Source organism: Pelophylax lessonae (genome assembly GCF_965119305.1).
Source record: "Pelophylax lessonae genome assembly, chromosome: 4".
NCBI lineage: Eukaryota > Metazoa > Chordata > Amphibia > Anura > Ranidae > Pelophylax > Pelophylax lessonae.
Genome location: NC_138771.1, coordinates 290,282,741 through 290,297,011, shown reverse-complemented (window position 1 = coordinate 290,297,011; position 14,271 = coordinate 290,282,741). Strand labels below are relative to the sequence as shown.

The 14,271-nt window shown below is 42.9% G+C and overlaps 1 protein-coding gene across 3 annotated transcripts in view; it reads left to right on the top strand.

Annotated features, from left to right (window-relative positions):
• The window catches only part of PTPRQ (protein tyrosine phosphatase receptor type Q), a 451,882-nt gene that overhangs the window by 208,032 nt on the left and 229,579 nt on the right, over positions 1–14,271 (top strand). For all 3 annotated transcript variants that reach the window (XM_082257134.1, XM_082257133.1, XM_082257132.1), the window contains exon 28: positions 5,541–5,718. In XM_082257134.1, the coding sequence (XP_082113260.1) occupies positions 5,541–5,718 (178 nt within the window). The remainder of the gene's footprint in view (positions 1–5,540; positions 5,719–14,271) is intronic.

The following is a 14,271-nucleotide window of genomic DNA, read 5'->3' as shown; positions in this document are numbered from 1 at the left end:
AACGGACAATTGCGCGGTCGTGCGACGCTGTACCTAAACGAATTTGGCGTCCTTTTTTTCCCACAAACAGAGCTTTCTTTTGGTGGTATTTGATCACCTGTGCGATTTTTTGATCACGCGCTATAAACAAAAAAAGAGCGACAATTTTGCAAAAATAGCAATATTTTTCACATTTTTTTATATGAAATTCCCCAAAAAAAATGTAAAAATCAAAATTTTTTAACATTTTCGGCCAATTTGTTTTATCCTACCTATGTTTGGTAAAAAAAAAAGCAAAAAGCGTATTTTTATTGGTTTGCGCAAAAGTTATCGCGTTTACTAACAAAGGGAAAGATTTTTGTCATTTTTGTTGTTTTTTTTTTTAACGCGTAATGGCGGCGATCTGCGATTTTTTTTTGCGGTACTGCGACATTGTGGCGGACAGATCGAACCCTTGACTGACATTTTTGACACTTTTGGGGTTACCAGTGACATTTCTACAGTAATCAGTGCTATACATATGCACTGTTACTGTAAAAATACACTGGTAGTGAAGGGGTTAACTTTATTTGGGAGGGAAGGGCTGTGTGTGTCCCTAGGGGCGTGCTTTCTACTGTGATTGGCTGTGGCTTGAGCTGTAAGGACACTGATCAACGGATCTACATAGTAGATCCGTGTGATCAGTGTCTTTACAGCGAGGAGAATGACAGGTGGCTTGTTTACACAAGCTGCCTGCCTTTCTCCCTCTCCCCCGACGATCGCCGAGTGACCGGCGGACATCGGGTCCGCTGGTCACACGCGCGGGGGGGGGTCCGTGACCGCGCGGGAGCGCGCCTCTGCGGGCGCGCGCTCGCTCCCCAGACCCTCCCAGGCTAGTGACGTTAATTAACGTCACTCTGCCTGGCAGGGGCTGACCGCCGCAGTAAATCTACTTGCGGCGGTCGGCAAGCGGTTAATTGAAAAGCAAAAAATAAAAGAGAAACCAATTCATTTATGTCCATTTAACAATTTATCAATCAAAATTCAGTCATTACATGATCGCAATATTGTTTGCTCTCACGACGTGTTTGTTTTTCGAAAATGCGTTCAAAATATTTTTCGACTGGTGTATGGCTAGAATAACACTTGCAAACTTTGTACACTTAAGTCAGACATTCTGTAAGATTAGAGTCAGGTGTGTAGACTGAAACACAGTCATTAACGGAAACCGAAATAGCTGTGTAGGAGGCTTAAACTTGAATAAGCAACAGCCAAACTGTGCTAGTAAGGTGAGGTTGTGGAAGACAGTTCCATGTCACAGGTCATACACCTTGGCAAGGCTGAGCACAGCAACAAGACACAAGGTAGTTTTACTGCATCAGCAAGGTCTCTCCTAGGTAAATATTTCAAAGCAGACTGGGATTTCAAGATCTTGTCCAAGCTCTTTCGAAGAGGCAGATAGAAACAGGCAACGTTGAGGACCGTAGATGCAGTGATTGGCCAAGGAAACCTAATGCAGAAGATGAAAGACACATCATGTTTACTTCCCTTTCAACAATCGGAATATGTCCACCAGTGCCATCAGCACAGAACTGGAGGAAACAGTGAGATCCGGGTACACCCATCCACTGTCCAGAGAAGTCTTGCCAAAAGTGGACTTCATGGAAGGATTGCGGCCAAAAAGTCATACTTCCAACATGGAAACAAGGCTAAGCTATGCATAAAAACATTGGGACCAAGGGGCAGAAAAATGACAGCAGGTGCTCTGGACTTCTGAGTCAAAATTTAAAATATTTGGCTGTAACAGGAGGCAGTTTGTTTGCTGAGGGTCTGGAGAGTGGTACAATAATGGGTGTCTGCAGGCAACAGTAAAGCATGGTGGAGGTTCCTTGCAAGTTCGGGGCTGCATTTCTGCAAATGGAGTCAGAGATTAGGTCAGGATTAATGGTGTCCCCAAATGCTGAGAAATACAGGCAGATACTTATCCACAGGGCTTTTTTTTCTCAGAGAATAGGTGCAGGTACTCCCCCCCCCTTCCGATCACCCCTTATCTCTGCCCCCTACACACCTTTGAGCACGCCCCTTGGTACCACCCCCTAGCCACCTCCCAGTACAGACCCTTTTAGAGAAAACCAAGTATAATTTTTTTTTTTTGGTGCCAAGTAATTTGTATGGAATTAAAGATTAATTATATCAAGAAAAGCAGTAAAATAGATACCTACAGCAATCACAGACCCCATCACCAACAATAGATCTCCTAGCAAAGACAGATGCCCCCATCAAAACAATAGATCCACTTCACCAACAATAGACCCTCTCTACCAAAAATATACATATCTCCTAGCAGCCAACATCAATAGACCCTTCAGCAGCCAGAAACAACTCAACAGTGAATCTCCCAGCAACAATAGATTCCCACCAGCAACAACAGACCCTCCCAACCCCTTCAAGCACCAATAAATCCCCCAGCAGCTGGCATCAATAGATCCTCCATCACATCCCAGCAACCCTTGCCATTACATATATGTAGTGCGTTCCCCCGCGTTCCCACTGAAAAAAAGCCCTGCTTATCCATCATGCAATACCATCTGGGAGGCATGTGATATTCCACAAAATTATTCGGCAGCAGGGCAATGACCCCAAACATACAGCCAATTAAGTCATTAAGAACTATCTAAAACGCAAAGAGGAACAAGGAGTCCCGGAAGTGATGATTTGGCCCCCACAGAGCCCTGATTTCATCATCATGGAGTCTGTCTGGGATTACATGAAGAGACAGAAGGATTTGAGGCAGCCTACATCCACAGAAGATCTGTGGTTAGTTTTCCAAGATAAAACAAAATAAATGACAGCGGTGTCCTAAAGTCTAATGCATGTATGAGTTTGTGTTATATTAGTTCTCCAAGAAGTTTGAAACAACCTACCTGCCGAGTTCCTTCAAAAAAAAAAAAAAAGCGTGCAAGTGTACCTAGAAGAATCTGTGCTGTTTTGAAGGGGAAGTCACAACAAATATTGATTTGATTTGGTTTTCTCTTCTGTTCATTTACTTTTCATTTTGCTAATTGATAAAAATAAACTATTAACTATTAACATTTGCACAGTACTGTATGTATTAAAATCTACTACCAAATTAAATACTTGTATTTCTCAAAAAAATGATATGTGTACAATAAAGGAACAAAATAAAAAGTTTAAAAATTATTCACCACAAAGCTGACAGCCAAAGACAGCAAAAGACCTCAACGCAATCACTATGGTGTGAGTGTAGTGACATCAGATTATACACCTGGAAAATGCTGCATGAACTCTATGGGGTTGATTTACTAAAGGCAAATAGACTGTACACTTTGTATAGTGCAGTTGCACTCTGCAAGAGCACTTGCTCCAGAGCTTAGTAAATTCTGCTGACTTCTATCATCCAATTATTTGCAACAAAAATGCTGTTTTTTTGGTTTTCCTTGCTCGTGATTGGGTATTTTTTTGCAAAGTGAAGCTTTAACTCATTTACTAAGCTCTGGAGCAACTGCAATTTGCAAAGTGCACAGTCTATTTGTGTTTAATAAATCAACCCTAATGTGTTCCCACATGTGACAAGCAAATAATATCATGTCTGCAGTCTCTGACCATCTCTTGTGTCATGACTGCAGTCTCTGACTATCTCCTGTATCACGTCCTCAGTCTCTGACCATCTCTTATATCATGTCTGCAGTCTCTGACCATCTCTTGTATCATGTCTGTAGTCTCTGACCATCTCTTGTATCATGTCCTCAGTCTCTTACCATCTCCTGTATCATGTCTGCAGACTCTGACTATCTCCTGTATCATGTCTGCAGTCTCTGACCATCTCTTGTGTCATGTACACAGTCTGACCATCTCCTGTATCATGTCTGCAGTCTTTGAACATCTCTTGTATCATGTCTGCAGTCTCTGACCATCTCTTGTATCACGTCTGCAGTGTCGGACCATCTACTGTATCATGTCCGCAGTCTCTGATCATCTCTTTTATCATGTCTGCAGTCTCTGACCATCTCTTGTATCATGTCCTCAGTCTCTGACCATCTCCTGTATCATATATGTAGTCTCTGACTATCTCCTATATCATGTCTGCAGTCTCTGACCATCTCTTGTGTCATGTCTGCAGTCTCTGACCATCTCTTGTATCATGTCTGCAGTCTCTGACCATCTCCTGTATAATGTCCTCAGTCTCTGACTATCTCCTGTATCATATCCGTAGTCTCTGGCCATCTCTTGTATCATGTCTGCAGTCTCTGACCATCTCTTGTGTCATGTCCTCAGTCTCTGACCATCTCTTGTATCATGTCCTCAGTCTCTGACCATCTCTTGTATCATGTTTTTAGTCTCTGACCATCTCCTGTTTCATGTCCGCAGCCTCTGACTATGTCCTGTATCATATCCGTAGTCTCTGACCATCTCTTGTATCACGTCCGTAGTCTCTGACCATCTCTTATATCATGTCCTCAGTCTCTGACCATCTCTTGTATCATGTTCTCAGTCTCTGGCCATCTCCTGTATCGTGTCTGCAGTCTCTGACTATCTCTTGTATCATGTCCTCAGTCTCTTACCATCTCCTGTATGATGTCTGCAGACTCTGACTATCTCCTGTATCATGTCTGCAGTCTCTGACCATCTCTTGTATCATGTCTGCAGTCTCTGACCATCTCTTGTATCACGTCTGCAGTGTCGGACCATCTACTGTATCATGTCCGCAGTCTCTGATCATCTCTTTTATCATGTCTGCAGTCTCTGACCATCTCTTGTATCATGTCCTCAGTCTCTGACCATCTCCTGTATCATATCTGTAGTCAGGACAGGATCGGATACGGATGGCAGCGGGTGTCAGCGGAGGTGTCTCCACTGAAATCCGCTGCCCCATAGAGCTGCATGGAGGATCCGATCAGATCTGCCTAAAAAACTGACAGGCGGATCTGATCGGATCGCCCGTGCGAAAGAGCCCTAAACTAGGTTAGTGAATAGGACTTGCTATTATGTGCTGATAAATATTAGAAATATGATAAATATAAGGCACTACTTGCATAATCTACTATTTTCCATTGCTTGAAATACACATCTGAAAGATTTTTGATAGCCCAGTGTTGTAGTCCACCCTAGCATTTTATTTTGTAACCTTTGCTATGGGTAATTAAAGACCTGGTAATTACAACCCTCATATTTAATTGTAATGCAGATGGTAAGGTTATAATCTGAAGGCATGGAACATCACACTGCAATATGCTGTTTCATTGTCTTTAAATTAGACTTTGCCAGACAGTGACATTGAAACTCTTTAGTGGTGCAGGATTAAATCCAGATGTCAAATGATATTTACTTTCAGTATAAATGTTACTAGCATAAAAAGTACAGTGTAAACCCAGCATTAGTCTTAGTGCACCTGTACTTGCATTATTATGTGGGCACTGAAGCCATACTAATATTGTGAGAGAGGAATACAGAAATGAATAACATTTAAATGTAACATAAGCTATAAAGCATTTTATTTAAATGTTTTTGAACATTACTGTATGTTACTTTAGACTAACATGACACTCCTTATGTATCTGCAGTACATCACTAACACCGATTATGAGATTTCAACTGCAGTAAATGAATATACCAAATCGTTATTTTTTGGCCATGCAAAGGAAGCTACGACTGGAACGTATGAAGGATCAGCTGACATTTTTTCCACAGTCCAAACTATGCCCTCTGTGACATTCTACGACAATGCAAATGGTGACACAGGTAATGTGCAGCTCACGTTTTTCAAGTAGCTAAAAAAAACTCCTTGTAATAGCAAATTCTGTAAAGTTGTCAATAACATTTGATTGCTCTTTTTTTGTTATTGCTTCCTAAAAATGTTTTACAGCATATGGCATTGCCACCCACAAAGGTTACACCATTTTGTCACACTGATGACCTCCTGTATTAGAAAAAATCACACCCTATAGCTCCCAGGCAAGCTGCATAGACAATCAGTTATTACAGTTGCCACAGCAGGTGTGACTGTAAGGGATTAGCGTATCACCTACTGGAGCATACAGGGCTTCAGCAGGGGAACATTTGACTAATGGCTCTTCAAGTGTCACTATTACAGTCAAGTAGGTCAAAATGTTACAAGACCAGCGTGCGTGGAGTCAAACAGGTGCAGCTGACCTCTCTGACATGACAATACTACTATGACATGGCTACAGCTACTAAATGAGCTCGCCATCCTTCGGAGAGATGGACTTTATGTGTATACAAACATTGTTGGCTTGACAGATATATGTTGAAAAAATATTGCAACAGTATTAGGTGAATGAAAAGTGACACTTTAAATGCCTTTTTTTTTTAAAGAACATTAAGCTGGTCAATGACTTGACAATTTTAGAAGCTTTCTATCAGCTTTTATTCTCATTTGCAACCAATGGTTTGGCCATTTCAGGTTTTGAGAACATTTTGGTTTAAAGTAAAGGTACTGCTTAAGCGGCATATGTTGATCAAGTTCCACTTGATCATGTGACAAGGCCGGCATCAGATGTAAATAAATATCCAATTTTTGAATGATGCAATTGTAGGAAAACAGTTGCTCAGAGGATTAATAGTGGAATTATCTAACACAAATCTTATGTCTAAAGCCAGCTTTATAGTGCATTGGCTTTATATAAAACTAACACCCCCAAGGGTAATTGGTAAATATTTAATAATATAAAGGGGTATATAATATAGGAAAGCTCAGACTTACTTATGTAGCTCATCAAATTTGTTTAGTGTTTGGATGTTGAGCTCCATATTTAACCTTCCATATCTTCCATAGTTTCTGCTTTTTCCAAATTTTCTGGCTGTTTGCAGAAACCCTTTCCCTTTCCCCATATACGTTGTCGCATACCAGACTGCCCTTAATTTGGGATGTTTGAAACTAACTTTAGAAATTCTACAACAGTCCCAACAATAATCTTGCTCTGCTAAATACATTTTTGATGTAATTTTTTTACATTATAATTCCCTGCTAGTCAATGTTTTCATAGTTGGCTTTAAAGAGACCCTGTCACCAGATCATTCATTTCAATAAAAATCTCCCCATAAGATTGCATGTGCATTTAACATATTGTATGCTGTGTTATTTGTCCATGAAAGCCTTCTTTGTGTAGATAGCCAAAACATCCTTTAGACTGCCTTGCCCACTATTATCTTTGATGTGATGTCAGCAGCCCCAGCAGACATTGAGCTGTCACCTAAATGGTTTTCAATAGTGATACTATTCACTGCTTCCCAGTAACTACATAAAAGGTTATGTAGGGAAGAAATGAGATGAATGGAGGAGCTGGGCCAGTACAGAGAATAATTAGAGATTCCCAGAAGAGGAGAGGGGTATGACATGCAACGAGGGAGGGGGATACACTAGGGCAGTGATGGCGAACTTTGGTACCCCAGATGTTTTGGAACTATATTTCCCATGATGCTCATGCACTCTGCAGTGTAGTTGAGCATCATGGGAAATGTTGTTCCAAAACATCTGGGGTGCCAAGGTTCACCATCACTGCACTAGGGAATTGACTCTTCTTGTAGTAGTCACATTTTCCTGCAAGTTCAAAAGCACAATGAAAGCAAAACAATTAGCATGGGAAGGAAAAACGCTGCTACTTTACATTTAAAGTACTTAACTTTTCTGTGTTTTTCCTTGCATTTTTTAAGTTGATGACAGGGTCTCTTTAATTTACAGATTTGTAAATTCCGTTGTAGTTGCAGAACACCTCATACACCTAGGCATGGGGTGTAAATTGTGTTGCGTGCTTGGTGCACTGTGGTGCCATTCATTCATGGCACCCAGTGCACTTTCACAGTGCACACCTATTGCAGCACACTACATTGTGGCCTAAAAGACAGAAAAGTGCAGTATAGTATAGTGTGAAATTAATCGGCCCCTAGTAAATTGGCTCCAGTTTCTGTGTAGCACTACTAAGCAGGAAGGACAGGCTGCTTATGTAATGACTGCCATCTATACTGTATGTACATAGTTATAAACTATATAATAGTAGCACATATTTTAATGTTAATATGCAGTGATAACATTATTTACTTCAGGTTTATCACAATCACATAAATATGAAAATACTTTTGAGAGTTAAAATAAGATGCTCCTCTCTGAAAATGAAAATTATTTGTATAGAGAAAGGGGGGGGGGGGATTTATTACACCTACCTGGGCAAAGATTATTGGAGGGATTACTTGATATTTGCTGCATAGTAGTTGTGTCTATCAGATGAATGTATGAACACATTTCTTCATGTGTGGCCAAGTTTATTGATGGAAGATGAAGGACAAAATAAGGAAAAAAATTAGTTTACTAAAAACATTAACTAAAATTACATATACGCACCTTATACCTCCCAACTTTCTGAAATTCCAAACAGAGAAGAAAAGAAACCTTTTAGCACACAGTATGTAGCTAAAGAACATATCCCTGCTTCGGTTACATGGACCACAAAAATCTAATATGTTAAAAATGATTGACTAAACCATACACCTCTATTTGCCTTTATTTTGACTTTTCAAAATAACAAATGCAGTAATATGATAAAACGTTGAGATAAAAGTTAGATAAAAAAAACTTTTGATAATAAATTAGTACCTTTTCTATAGAGACAAACACATCAGACCAAAAAGAGGGACAACTAAGAGTGTACAGAGGAGAGATTTGGTCTCAAATGAGGGACAGTCCCTCCAAATGAGAGAGTTGGATGCTAAGTTTGTATAGCTAAAATCTTTGTGTATTCAAAGCGATTCTCTAGTCCATTTAAAAAAAATTAAAAACAGCTGATGCAAATACTGTAGCTGCTAAATTTTAATAACGAGACACTTACCTGTCCAGGGTTCCAGAACTCTTACACTTACAATTAAAAAGAAGTTTGGGTTGGACTTACACCTTAAATATGCCACAATGAGACCTGTCATACCAATGTACAATTACAACATATTTCTAAGTCCAAAGTAGAATTTTACAATTACTTTCATTTGAGTTAGTGCTGTTCCAGACTTTGAGTATTGGTCTGTGCAGACAACAAGTTCTCTCCAGATGGTGTCATTCACAAATTTTGAGTCCATCCATTGGTATCTTCTTGATGGGATCCATTTTGGTCCTGTTGTTGATACAGGTTCTTTACCAGTCTTCAGGTCCCTAACGCCTCCATGCTGAGTGTGGGAATTCAGCTGTGACTCCTTGAAGCTTCACTGCCTGCTCCCCATTGCGCATGTGCTAGCAGCACTGTGCATTATGAATGGACCCGCAGCCTCTTGGAACCTGTGACGTGTCCTACAAGATTGTGGGAAGGAAGGGATGGGGGCGAACTTAAAGTGAAATTGCCTAGGCGATTCCACCGAAAGTGGGAAAGGGGTACCTGTCAAAGCTAGGTACATGAACCCCCCTCCCCCATAATAAAAAAAATGATGTTCCAAAAGTAGAGGAGGAGGACGAGCAAAACTTGAAGTTTCACTTTAAGTCCTTGAACCCAGAAGAAAAGCAGCCTTGTACATATCTTGACTATCTTGTGATGCTACTATACTGTAATTATAATTAGGGTTGAGCGGACACCTAGATGTCCGTGTTCGACGGGTTCGGCCGAACTTTAAAAAAAAGTCCGGGTCCGTGTCCCGGACTTTTACCGAACTTTTCCCGGACACCGAACCCCATTGAAGTCAATGGGGACCCGAACTTTAAGGCACTAAAATGGCTCTAAAACACCAAAGGAAAGGGCTAGAGTGCTGCAAATGGCAGCAAAACGTAATTAAGAGCATGGCAAGTGCTCTGCAAACAAATGTGGATAGGGAAATAACTTAAAACAACAAAAAAAAACAGAAAAATAAAACAATGTTCTTCTTCATCTCTGAAGGACGAGGCCCATATGGAGTAGGAGGGAGGTTGAGGTGGTGGTGGATGTGGCGGTGACATAGGCGTGCGCACAGGGTGTGCTGGGTGTGCCTGGGCACACCCTAATCACCTAGGGCACATAGCATTGCCAGTGAGGAGATGGGAAAGATCTCCCTGGGACCTGCTCTGCTCTATTTCTCCTTGCCTACAGGTACATGGCCCCGATACATTACTCTCCCTGCTGGCAAACACATGCATGTGTATTTCAACTTTGGGGTGCACACCTTAATGCAATAGGCTGCGCACACCTATGGGCGGTGTAGGTGGAAGCGGCGGTGGAGGAGGACCAGGGCCGGATTAACAGCATCATGGGCTTGGTGCTGAGGATTTTGAAGGGCCTTAAGGGCCGTGCCTTGCCATGCACCCAGAGGAGGAAGGGTGCAGCCATGCATGCCTAATTCAACATGGGATGCTGTCTCTGAAGCCCATAAACACATCCATGCATCGCCAACTGTCCCTCCTTGTCCGGCCTTCACGCTGTGTGGGGAGGTTCTGAGGGTGCTGCCTGGGGAAGCGAGCATAGAAGCCAGACTTCTGTGTTTACAAGTGACAGAAGAGCGGTAACAGTGAATATGGCCAACCCGGGGCCTATATAAAAGGTAGGGGCCTGGAGCTGCAGCTCCAATAGCCCCTACATTAATCTGGCCCTGAGGAGGAGGACGAGGTAGCCAACACTGCTTCTTTTCAAAAATTTTAAATGAGGGTACACCCCAAAAGAGTGAGAAAGAGCAAAAATGGAACAATGGGTGGGTAAGGTCGGTATCCATTGCTATTCTGCATAAGGTACGGAAAAGTCCCGTGGGATCCATGCCTGGTTCATTTTAATGAACGTGAGCTTGTCCACATTGTCTCTGGACAGGCGGCTGCGCTTGTCTGTTATAACGCCCCCAGCCGTGCTAAATACCCGTTCAGATAATACACTGGCTGCAGGGCACGCCAGCACCTCCAAGGCGTAAAGGGCAAGCTCAGGCCATGTGCCCAATTTGGAGACCCAGAAGTTGAAGGGGGCAGACCCGTCATTCACTACATGTAGGCGTGTGCACACATACTGCTCCACCATGTTGGTAAAATGCTGCCTCCTGCTAAGACGTTCCATCTGAGCTGCTGGTGCTGCTGTTTGTTGTGGCGTGCTGACAAAGCTTTTCCACATTTCGGCCATGCTAACCCTGCCTTCTGAGGTGCTGGCGGTGCCCTGGTTGCGTTGGCGACCTCCTCCTCCTCCTCCTCTGCCTTGTGCTTCCACTGTGGCCCCGCTGTCAGATGGGAATGCCAGCAGCATGGCGTCTACCAGCGTGCGCTTGTACTCGCGCATCTTGCGATCGCGCTCCAGTGAGTGAATTAAGGACGGTACGTTGTCCTTGTAACGGGGATCCAGCAGCGTGGCCACCCAGTAATCAGCACAAGTTAGAATGTGGGCAACTCGGCGGTCGTTGTGGAGACACTGCAGCATGTAATCGCTCATGTGTGCCAGGCTGCCCAGAGGCAACGAAAGGCTGTCCTCTGTGGGAGGTGTATCGTCCGTGTCCTCTGTATCCCCCCAGCCACGCACCAGTGATGGCCATGAGCTGGCCTGGGTGCCACCCTGCTGTGAACATGGTTCCATCTCCTCCTCCAGCTCCTCCTCCTCCTCATCCTCCTCATCCTCCAGAACTGTGCCCCTGCTGGACAATTGCGTCCCTGGCGTTTGCGTGTGCAGGAACCCACCCTCGGAGCCCCTTGCGAATGACTGCCCTGAAAGCCTTGGAAATGTTACCTCTTCATCCTCCTCCTCCTCCTCATCCTGTGCCACATCCTCTTCCATCATCGCCCGAATTGTTTTTTCAAGGAGGCATAGAAGTGGGATAGTTAAGCTGAGAACGGCGTCATTGCCACTGGCCATGTTGGTGGAGTACTCAAAACAGCGCAACAAGGCACACAGGTCTCGCATGGAGGCCCAGTTAAATTAAATAGCGGAATAGAAAATATGATCCAAAAAAAGTGTATGTATATCACACGTACACAACCACACTGGGCCCCAATTACTATTGTTTGTACCCCTAAAAGGCTAGATGAGGAGTAGGGGGAGTATGGAACAGGCAGCACCCTCAAACCTTCAGAAGTATGAGATGAACCCCAACAACTTGGAAAGGTGGATCTCTCTCACACGTACCAACACAGACTATCCCCCAATTTAACTGATCCCCAAAGGTTTTTGATTAAATAGCGGAATAGAAAATATGATCCAAAAAAAGTGTATGTATATCACACGTACACAACCACACTAGGCCCCAATTACTATTGTTTGTACCCCTAAAAGGCTAGGAGTAGGGGGAGTATGGAACAGGCAGCACCCTCAAACCTTCAGAAGTATGAGATGAACCCCAACAACTTGGAAAGGTGGATCTCTCTCACACGTACCAACACAGACTATCCCCCAATTTAACTGATCCCCAAAGGTTTTTGATTAAATAGCGGAATAGAAAATATGATCCAAAAAAAGTGTATGTATATCACACGTACACAACCACACTGGGCCCCAATTACTATTGTTTGTACCCCTAAAAGGCTAGATGAGGAGTAGGGGGAGAATGGAACAGGCAGCACCCTCAAACCTTCAGAAGTATGAGATGAACCCCAACAACTTGGAAAGGTGGATCTCTCTCACACGTACCAACACAGACTATCCCCCAATTTAACTGATCCCCAAAGGTTTTTGATTAAATAGCGGAATAGAAAATATGATCCAAAAAAAGTGTATGTATATCACACGTACACAACCACACTAGGCCCCAATTACTATTGTTTGTACCCCTAAAAGGCTAGGAGTAGGGGGAGTATGGAACAGGCAGCACCCTCAAACCTTCAGAAGTATGAGATGAACCCCAACAACTTGGAAAGGTGGATCTCTCTCACACGTACCAACACAGACTATCCCCCAATTTAACTGATCCCCAAAGGTTTTTGATTAAATAGCGGAATAGAAAATATGATCCAAAAAAAGTGTATGTATATCACACGTACACAACCACACTAGGCCCCAATTACTATTGTTTGTACCCCTAAAAGGCTAGGAGTAGGGGGAGTATGGAACAGGCAGCACCCTCAAACCTTCAGAAGTATGAGATGAACCCCAACAACTTGGAAAGGTGGATCTCTCTCACACGTACCAACACAGACTATCCCCCAATTTAACTGATCCCCAAAGGTTTTTGATTAAATAGCGGAATAGAAAATATGATCCAAAAAAAGTGTATGTATATCACACGTACACAACCACACTGGGCCCCAATTACTATTGTTTGTACCCCTAAAAGGCTAGATGAGGAGTAGGGGGAGTATGGAACAGGCAGCACCCTCAAACCTTCAGAAGTATGAGATGAACCCCAACAACTTGGAAAGGTGGATCTCTCTCACACGTACCAACACAGACTATCCCCCAATTTAACTGATCCCCAAAGGTTTTTGATTAAATAGCGGAATAGAAAATATGATCCAAAAAAAGTGTATGTATATCACACGTACACAACCACACTAGGCCCCAATTACTATTGTTTGTACCCCTAAAAGGCTAGGAGTAGGGGGAGTATGGAACAGGCAGCACCCTCAAACCTTCAGAAGTATGAGATGAACCCCAACAACTTGGAAAGGTGGATCTCTCTCACACGTACCAACACAGACTATCCCCCAATTTAACTGATCCCCAAAGGTTTTTGATTAAATAGCGGAATAGAAAATATGATCCAAAAAAAGTGTATGTATATCACACGTACACAACCACACTAGGCCCCAATTACTATTGTTTGTACCCCTAAAAGGCTAGATGAGGAGTAGGGGGGGTATGGAACAGGCAGCACCCTCAAACCTTCAGAAGTATGAGATGAACCCCAACAACTTGGAAAGGTGGATCTCTCTCACACGTACCAACACAGACTATCCCCCAATTTAACTGATCCCCAAAGGTTTTTGATTAAATAGCGGAATAGAAAATATGATCCAAAAAAAGTGTATGTATATCACACGTACACAACCACACTAGGCCCCAATTACTATTGTTTGTACCCCTAAAAGGCTAGATGAGGAGTAGGGGGGGTATGGAACAGGCAGCACCCTCAAACCTTCAGAAGTATGAGATGAACCCCAACAACTTGGAAAGGTGGATCTCTCTCACACGTACCAACACAGACTATCCCCCAATTTAACTGATCCCCAAAGGTTTTTGATTAAATAGCGGAATAGAAAATATGATCCAAAAAAAGTGTATGTATATCACACGTACACAACCACACTGGGCCCCAATTACTATTGTTTGTACCCCTAAAAGGCTAGATGAGGAGTAGGGGGAGTATGGAACAGTCAGCACCCTCAAACCTTCAGAAGTATGAGATGAACCCCAACAACTTGGAAAGGTG